The sequence below is a fragment of the Cicer arietinum genome, chromosome 1, assembly GCF_000331145.2.
Source record: "Cicer arietinum cultivar CDC Frontier isolate Library 1 chromosome 1, Cicar.CDCFrontier_v2.0, whole genome shotgun sequence".
In the NCBI taxonomy this organism is placed as follows: domain Eukaryota; kingdom Viridiplantae; phylum Streptophyta; class Magnoliopsida; order Fabales; family Fabaceae; genus Cicer; species Cicer arietinum.
This window is the reverse complement of record NC_021160.2, coordinates 7,674,439-7,684,439: the sequence shown is the minus strand read 5'-3', so window position 1 is coordinate 7,684,439 and position 10,001 is coordinate 7,674,439. Positions and strand designations below refer to the sequence as shown.

At 29.5% G+C, this 10,001-nt stretch overlaps 1 protein-coding gene across 3 annotated transcripts in view; it reads right to left on the bottom strand.

Moving 5' to 3' along the window:
• The window catches only part of LOC101504844 (dihydroceramide fatty acyl 2-hydroxylase FAH1-like), a 6,545-nt gene extending 1,246 nt beyond the window's left edge, over nt 1-5,299 (bottom strand). The window contains exons 1-7 of one of the 3 annotated variants that reach the window (XM_004486424.4): nt 5,033-5,174; nt 4,474-4,557; nt 3,645-3,702; nt 3,350-3,442; nt 2,555-2,751; nt 2,102-2,207; nt 667-813 (exon numbers count right to left, since the gene is read on the bottom strand). In XM_004486424.4, the coding sequence (XP_004486481.1) occupies nt 667-813; nt 2,102-2,207; nt 2,555-2,751; nt 3,350-3,442; nt 3,645-3,695 (594 nt within the window). In that variant the 5' untranslated portion in view covers nt 3,696-3,702; nt 4,474-4,557; nt 5,033-5,174. Of the gene's footprint in view, nt 1-666; nt 814-2,101; nt 2,208-2,554; nt 2,752-3,349; nt 3,443-3,644; nt 3,703-4,473; nt 4,558-5,032 lie in introns of all 3 variants that reach the window. The other 2 variants (XM_004486423.4, XM_027331437.2) reach the window with 2 other exon arrangements.
• Between the last annotated feature and the right edge of the window lie 4,702 nt (nt 5,300-10,001).

The following is a 10,001-nucleotide window of genomic DNA, read 5'->3' as shown; positions in this document are numbered from 1 at the left end:
GGAAAGAAGATTAGGCTTTTATAGTATGGCTTACAAGATGGAAATGATTGCTAGTACATGTAATCTTCGAAAGGTACCAAATCAAAAGTTGATAGGAGAAAATGAAAATTCCATAGCAGATACTTTTAAATAAATTTGCCCTTTAGAAAGTGATTTAATCCTTCACCTTTCCTAGACAGTAATAATAACATGTTTGGATATAGGAAGTCACAAAAATCACCCATACAAGATTTGTAGGGGACCCAAGTAAGACATGTGAAAATGAAATTATCGTGTTCCCAAGAAAAGGCTGATCCAAATTCCTTGACCATATTCATGTTTTGCGACCATCTTTCAGACGGCTGATAAGTATTATTGTAAAGGGAAAAAAGGCCTCTACATCACATATTTTTTCTTGTATTAAAGAGACAACCAAAAAGAAGGCAAGAAAAAGAACTTTAGTGTCAACTGGTTACATTCGCATGTAACTCTGTTGAAATTAAATACTCAAAAGCTAGAACCTAGATGAACCAACTTTGATCAGCTAATATCTGGTAAGTTATACAACTGATATGATTCTTTTGCAGTGATTTTTATTACAAGAAAATGATTTTGCTAAGCAGAATAATGGAGTAATGAATGGTAATTTAATTATCATTCGCAGATAACGGAGGGAAGTGTTTATACCTTGAGATTTCGGGGAACTCCGGTCTTCGGCTGACCATGGTGCAAGTAATAATGGGTGCAATCATACATCACATAACCCAATAAGCCCCCTCCAAATAAAGCGGGAGCAGTTGAAGGGGTGGAAAGGAGTTTCACCAAGTTCCAGAACTGGAGATAGACATATAAAAACAGCCACATCATTTCATGAAACCTTAAACTATGAGTGCAAACATTATCTCTGAATCTTACCGATATTCATAAATCTACATTGAAGATTATTAAAATAATTTTGTAAAATGTCAAAAATATTTCTTGCAATTTCAAAAGAAAGCTACAAATTGTGTTATACATAATTGGAGCCTATGTCAAGACGTCAGTCAAGAAATCCAGAAACAACGATTTCTTTAATTTTCTTGAGCTCCTATACAGTAAGAGAGTATCCCAAGTACTTAATTTATTGTTTAATGAACTATTTGTTAGACCTCCCATTAAGAAACAATATAAGAGGAGAGACCGAGAGTAGTTACTTGGGTAGTTAGTGGAAATTACATTTATGTGTATTATGTTGTTAGTTTGTATGGCAGTTATATGTTATGTTAAGAATAAATTGGGAAAGGCAGGGAAGAGTTGGTTATCAAGAATTTATTGAGTGGTTATTTGGAGGGAGAGACCAAGCACTCGAAAACTAGGAGCATATCTGGTTGAGCATATCTGCCCAGAATTGTTATCAATCTGGGCATAATGCATTCTGTCTAATACCAGTTTCTATCACAATTCTCTTCCAACATGAAATTAAATACAAATCCAACTTTAATGGGATCTTATCTGCAACTCTTATACTTCACTCTCCAGTCTCTACTCTAAAATTGTTCTGCTTCAAACTAACATTGTCCCCGTGATGATACCTTCCAAATTATTTGTCACCGATCACCATTGAAAATAATTCATCTAAAACTTACTATGTAAATAATCATTTGACCCATAAGAAAACTCCAATGTGACACTGTTTAAAAGAGAGGTTGGATGAAAATTTGTTATAGGAAAAACATTGAATGTGATTGGTGAGTTGAGGGATCAAAGTGAACAAATTTAAACAGGAATGACTAACATCATTAGGTTTTTAACAGTATAATATACAAGAACCAAAACCTTAAGCCAAGTTTCTAATTAAATATGAGACAATCTTAGGTTTTGGATCTTACTCAACCCTACAAAATCGGCTTGTCAGCAAAAACTGCCTAGGTTTTAGAAGCTTTACTTAGACTTCACCTGAAGCCAATGTGAAATTCGGAATTTTCCCAGTAGAGGGGGGAAAATACTCAGTTGGTCCTTCTAAATTCTAATTTTCCATTAAAGAAAGAACTCGTATTAAAATTTTAAACGAAATCCCATAACTCTCTTCATAGCCAATAAAGTATTAGAAAAAGAAGCATATAATATGGCAAAAAATATATACCGGGAACAATAATATAGCTGTTGCAGCAGGGGGGAAAACAAGTCTCAAACCATCCATGGGGTGTTTGTGGTGGCAGCCATGGAGAAGATAATGCATGGTATTTCCCCTAAAGCAACATTTAACCAAAAATCAATGCAGAATAAACTTTCAGTGTTATTAAAATCAAGTTGTTACTCTAAGTAAAGACAACTACATGCCAAAACTAATGATTAACGCTAAGAACACATTCTTTTAAAAACATTATTTATTATTAGGTGAAATTCCTAAGAAGTTCACTAAATCGTGTCAGTCTCACTTTTTACTTTGGTGGGACACGCCCTATTTTTGGGCAAACCGACACAATTTCTTTATTATAATAATAGAGTGTGTTAGATAATGTTTTGCCAACATTACTTAAATCAATAAATGATTTCATACTATGGAAACAAAAGGGAGCTCAGAGAGAGGTCTAACCAGTAGGTCTTTGTTTTAATGTGGAAAAGAAAACGGTGCAATGAATACTCAAGCAATGTCCACACAAAAATGCCTAGAACCACCATCAGAGCTATATGAGGACAGCTGAGACCCTTTTGTATAGAGTTATATACAAACAAACATACAACCGGAAGCCAAATGACTGGTATTGCCCACCAGGCTGTGAGGGTCAAGAACTGTTCCAAGAAGTAACAAGTCAGGAACGTATGGTATTCTAAAATGAATAACAGAACATAAAATTTAAAATCTTCACTTGTTTGTAATGCAATTATTAAAAGGATTAGTGATAGGGACATAATCTCGTAAGTTGCAAAATGCCAATCAAACTAAAAGGAAAACTTTATCAGAAAGCTATATAACAAGAAATGCACTATGACAGCAAAATATTGGTAGTGAACAGTCAACAAGAGCAAAACGTAAGTGTATGTGGTGAGAATGTTGGGTGAATTAGTGCAAAATTGGATTAGAAAAACACAGAAATAAAAAAAGAAAAGAAATGAGGTTTCATCAAGTGAGAAGAAGGCCAGTAAAAGCTCCGAGATAAAAGTAGATACATGGAAGATAGTCAAATTAGAATTTTACAGGAACTGTGGTCACAGAAGTTTTATGAAGAAATCATCAAAAAAGACCCTACTCTAAATGGTGTAACACGTTTACCAAAAACTTGGTTTTTTATAAATCCAATGGCATCCATTGGTCTGCCTAGCCAGCCCCACCCCAACCAAGTGATACAAGGCTTGGCTGTTGTGGTTGTGGATGTGTTCAAGGATATACCTCCAGGAAATCATTTTGAAAGAAACGGGGACCTTCCTTGCTAACAATGGGCTGATGAACCCACTCTTCATAAGCTTCACCAAGATGTCCAACCTGTAGAACATTAAAATTTCGGTCAGGTTCTTTCATAGTTACTTAGAATACATTAAACAAAGTACAAACAATCCACTTGTTATCACAACAGATGTTCACACATAAACCTAAGCGCAAACTGTGTAACATTTAGAATCTAATGCATGACAGGGCATGAAAAACATTTTTTTAAAGAAGATATATTTAAGGGTTGAGCCTGTACCTGGAAAACAAGGGGCTTATTCAAATCAACTACAAAGTTCTGGGCAACCATCTTGGGACTGAAGTTGACCACCAAAATAGAAAGTGTTAAAACAATTAACAGGAAACCAATTCAATGACAGAAACAACGGTGTTAGCAAAGCATAATATGCAGCACAAAATGTGTTAGGAAACTGTAACCAACATTGGCTTAAAGTGTCTTTTTATTGACATCCTTTGACCTTTCTCGTAGGAAAAAGCCAAGGACATGACTTATCAAAATAACAAAAAAACGACTAAGTATTAGTAATAATCTAATTGGGTTACAGTGCTACATGACAAAAAGTTCGCAATTCTCATTGCTTCATGCCAAAGCTTACGTAATTACCCCTACAGCCACCAGAAAAGACAATAGTCCTTTTCATCTTACTAAGAATAAATACTGCTACCACACTTCTCATCCCTCATCATCAACATCACAAAAAAAGTAAGCAATGATTTCACATGCATAAACGGCGACAAAAAAATACAAAACAAAAAAAGGAAAAAAAAACCCTTTCTTCAAATAAAACAAATAATTAAAAATTCCTTTTACAAAAAAAAATACCATAAGCTTTAATTTCATTTTCTACTTCTAATGCTGGGTTAGGGAAAACTCATCATAGATTTAAGACACCAAACCCCAGAAACTAACAAAAAATTAGGGGGGAAACCATCGAGAAAAATTGCAAAAATCTAGGTTGTGATTAAAAGAAGGAAGAATTGTGAAATGGAGATGAAATGTAAAGATGTAGGTTAAAATTTCAACAGATTGAGTGGACTCTATACAAGAGAGAGAGTTGAGAAAGGACCTTGAAGAAGGTGAGACCGAGAGAATGAAGGAACGAAATGTGGTGGCCGAAGCTTCCGGGGAGGAGTCGCAGTGCAGCGAAGGTCTGAAGGAAGGAATCAGAGTGACGACAGAGAATAGGAATATAAATCGAGAGATAGAACGCGAGGTAGGTTTGTGTGGGTGGGTTGTGATTTTTTATTCTATGTAAGGGCAGTTTTATAATTTCACATATATGAAGAAGAAAAAATTTCTTGGGTGAACCGCGGCCCTCCCCAGTCTACTAAAAGATCCGCCACTGTTCTAAACGCTCATCCTTACTTAGGAAACAAATTCTCAGTTTTCACACATTTGTGCAAATACAAACCAGAAATCTAAAACGGATGCATCAACGTATCCAATTGAAGAGCGAATTTAAGTGGCGAAACATCCAAAATTGTTAAAAGAGAAACACACACACTCGAAATTAGGTATTCAGTAAACAAATTCAGCACACAAAAATGTTGATAACGCTGAATTGCAATGACGAATCAAGAGTAAAACTAGATCTAGAAATTCAAAGTGAAGTCAAGAAAACTAACCGAACACTGGAAGACGTCAATGCAGGTAATATCAAAATCACTAATAAAGAAAAGCGTGCGTCTGACTCGGAACGAAGAAAACAGCGCCGTTTGAGTTAAGTTACGGCGCTGTTCCGTTCTCCACGTTGAGGTATGGAAAGGGATTGGGGGTAGTGTTTGCGTGTTGAGTTGAGTGAGCACTGTTTTTAGGCATGCGGCAGACGATCTTGACCGTCCGTTTACGCAGAATCTAAACAATAATCTGTTTTCGCGTTGGAATCCGGTCGTTAACAGTCTGGCACTTGGGCGTGGTTTTGCTGCATGAGCAATCACGGTTTTGGTGACGTGTCGAATTTCTATTGGAGACGTATTTAACCCCACTTTGTCATCTGTGTGCGGAACGTGAGAATGCTTTCTTGAGCTATTGGTTTTTTTTTTTGTTGGTGTGGGCCACCTGGGATTGTTCGTGGTTTAACTAATTAAGGATATTGAATGGAATTGATCGTTAATAATTCGTCCCAAATAAATTCAATTGATAAAATCCCAACTATTATTTTCGTATTGAATTGAATCGGGTAGATTATTTGTGAAAAGATTCGTGTGGTGATTAGATAAATGCTAGTGAAATTAATTCATATTTAAGACCATTAAAAAATAAAAAAATTGAGCCGGAATATTGAGATTGTTTAAAACATTATAAACCAAAAAAATGCCAAAAAATATTGTCAAATAATTAAGTTAAAAAATAAGTTACACTAAATTGTGACAGATAGTTCACAAACTAAATCGAATGAACTATTTCATTTGATTTGATTTATCAATTTTGTTTAATTTTTTTTATTTTTTTTAAACGATTTTAGGGTCACCTGAATCTCTTGTAATATATTACTATATTTTTAGTATAACTCATTTTTTTGAAAATTTAAAGGAGTCTCGAGTATAAATTAAAATAATAATAATAATAATAATAGTGTTTCAATTCAACGGATCTAACAATATTTATTTATTTATTTAAATACATTTTATTAAATAAGTTCGCAAAAAATGAACACATAAATTGTGTTATTAAACGTTTTGATTGGTATGAAGTGCGTGATTAAGGGTATTTACAAATAAGTGTAACTATGATAAGTTCAATAATCTAACTCTATCAAAATCGTTTGGTTTAGGTTTTTTAGTTTATGTTGAACACGAATCAACCCTACCAAACTCGAAGTGGTTTGATTCCGATGAAAAAATAAAATTATAATTTTTTTAAATTGTGGTTAAGATTTTTGTTTGTTGAGTCTAAAAGTATTTTAATTTTGTTTAAATAATAAATTTTTAGATTAAAAAATTTGTTCCATTTGTTAGAATTTTCATAAAATAAAATATCATTTGATTCAATATTGTTGGTAGATTTTCAAATTATTTTATATATTATAACTTAAAAGACCCAACTTATATCAATCTTCTCATCATATAGTTGAATAAGCTTAGGTTTGACAAAAATAAATTGAATTTTGTTCGCATTTCATTTAAATATTAAAATATTGCTCAAAAAAGTAATAAATCAAATTATTGTATTAACAAAAACTTTTGTGTTATTATGTCTTTTAACAAAATTTATAATCTTAAGCTTTCAAACTCTTGAGTTGGATATTAAAAGTGGTTTTTGAGAGTAAAATCAAAGTAATTGATAATAGTTATGAATGAAACAAAAACAATATAAAAGTATTAAAGCATTAGGATTAGAAGTCACCAATATATTTCTCTAATATTCTAATGATCGACATTTGTATTCCCTTTATACATCAATAACATTGTAATCAATTCTCACATGTCCTCAATTCTTTGATAAAATGACATATAGTTGTCTTTCTAAACATTGATTCTTAAAAAACATAATTAAAAAAGTTTGAATGAAACTCTGGTGATTTTATCTTGACTAGTTGAATCTAATATATTCTTATATATCATATTTATTAGATAATTTATCTTAATTTAAGATTTAAATATTATTTTTTAATAGAATTTTAAATAAAAAATAAAGTTATATGTGATTAATCTATAACAAGCATAAAAAACAAGAATGAATCATTTAAATCAACACGTATATATCAAAAGAGATACATGAGAGTTTGATTAATGCATTTAATCCTAACAAATAGTAAGTTTAGTTATCGATTTTCATTATAGACATCAAAATCAGACGCAAAGAATAAGATCTTCAATTGTTTTATACAAGATAGACTCTAACAACAAGGTACCCTTATTCTTTAGTTCGTTTCAATGTCTAAAAGTAGAAAATTATCTCATTTGAAAATTGTTTTTTCTCTCTTTTGAGTTTACCGTCTTGTGAGTTAATTTAAGGTCGACATTCGCAACAAATAATTTGACTTTGAAATATATCAGACTATATATGCTCCATATTCACGTGTCATAACAACATACTCTAGCATTGACCACAATTATTTAACACTTATGTATGAAATGTACAAGGTGGTTATTGTACTATAAATCTACAACGAAGAATTCCTACTCATATCTAATAAAGAATATTGATCCACATATGAAAGTGATGTGGTATGTCAAAATAATGAAATGAAAATGTTAAGAAAGATAATCCAAATAGTAGCCGCAATAAAATATAAATGGACGACATAGATAGAGTACTAAGAAATCTGTGTTATATCGGATTCTCGATGATAATAGAAAATAGTATCTAAATGTTATTGACACCTTTACTCAACTTCAATATCTTTACTATATTGTTTTTACCATTTAAATGTGTTTTGGTTGAACTATTAGTATATTTTTTAGTTTTTAATTGTTTTTTAATATATTTCATTATCTAAATTTTTTTAAATTAATGATTTCTACTAATACAATGAAAAAATGAATCATCACATACTAGAACTAGTAACTCTAAAAAGTTAAGAGTTTTTTTCTTTTAAAGTGATATATTCATAACAAAAATCCCATTTACCAAGTGTTTTGAAATTACTATAGAATTTGAAAAGATTCAAAAATATATTTTTTTTTGTCTTTTGAAATTGTTATCGTAGGATATACTACTTCGTAATATATGCATTAAAGAGGGTAGTAGTGGTTAAAAAAAAAAAATTTATAACACACGTATCTTAATAAAGATGATTTCTAATATTCTCATAATATTTTTGTGTTATATTATAATTATTTATAGCGGTAAAAATTTACATATAAAAAAAAAGTCTCGGATTTAACTTGGGTCTCAATGTATTGAAGATCTTTGAATTTATCATCCAAATTTTATTTACAAGATTATATACAGATCATTTTACTATTAATTTATGAACTTAAAAAATAATTCACAAATTAAATTGATCTATTTTTACTTGTTTTCTAAAAAATTGTGCTATATAGTATGAGAGACATTTTCAAGAAAAATTATAAAGATCTAAATTTTAAGTTGGAAAAAGTAACCATAAATTAAGTAATGGGTTGAAATAGTTAAACCAAATAAAAGAAAACACATATATATATTTTAGGCATAATTCCTCTTAATGGTTCTTTAACATAGTTTCAGCTAATGTTTTAGTTTTTTTTTTATTTTTTTTTTTATCTTGATTTGATCATTTATTTAATTTTAAGTAACAATTTGTTCGTTTATATCTTAAAATGTCAATAATATTACCCTATATTTACATAAACTTAGAAAATTAATCAAAATCTTCAAACATCCATAAAATTCAATACCAATATCAAGATATTCATCAAATGCATAAATCAAATATTCAAATAAACTCATATTTTCATCTCCAACAATATCAAATAAAGAATGAAAATATGAATTTATTTGAAAATTTGAGTTATGAATTTGACAAAATTTGATTTTATATTAAAGATGATAATTAATTTTATGAATTTTGTTTGAAAATTTTAATGAATTTTTTAATTTTTTGTAAGGAAAAGAATAATATTATTGATATTTTAAAACATAAAAAATCAAATTGTTACTTAAAATTAAATAAATAACTAAATTAGAAAGAAAAAAAAGATAATAAATTAAAGAATAATTTATTATATTAAAATTAAGCTAAGAAATCGCATGAAGATTATATTTTATTATCATGTTGTTATTTTTCATTATAACATTTAGCATTTTTCTTTTCAAATTAGTAATTACCTTTACGGATTTGTTGGAATTTCGGGCCCAATATATTTGAAGAGTCTTTTTTTTTTTTTTTTGCGGAAACATTCTGGAAAGGTTAATGGACTCAAAACTGAGCTACAACAACGGGATCTAATGCTATCTATCACCCCAAAATTCTGATGCAAAAACTAATAAAATTTTCATTTTAGTTTTGTTTTACTATAAAAAACAATATTATTCATTTAAATTAACAGAATATATGGTACCACATAAATTTAAATACACTAAAAAAATAAATATACAAACAAAATTACAACACTCAGATTAATAGCACACAATATCAATATAATACAAAACAATATACTTATAAATATAATAAAATTCAAGTGTCTGAAATATTCATATTTTCGAATCTACAATGTCAACGACGTCAATATCATGAATTGAAATTTGTAATAAATCAAAATTATTTTTTTCAAATGAACTAAAGCGAATACTGCAACTAGACAAAAAAAATCAACAAGTTTCACACCAAGATGAATAACAAATCAACATTATATTTAAATGACTAAATAACAAAAAATACAAGAAAAATTAAATTAATATGAAAATTACTTATTTAAATAAAATTAAAAAAATAAAGATAATCTCTTAAAGATAATCAAGACTATTTTTTATTTAATTGATCAATGACAAATCTTTATTATATTTTTTTATTTATGTAGTAAATTATAAACATTTGTTTCATGATTCATACAAAAAAGTTATAATTAGTGTTTAAAAATGTTCTTTAGCTTTTTTTTTATATAGAAGTAAGTTAAGAGATATTTTATTACGAAATAAATATTTATCATTTAATTACTTGATTAGGGAAAG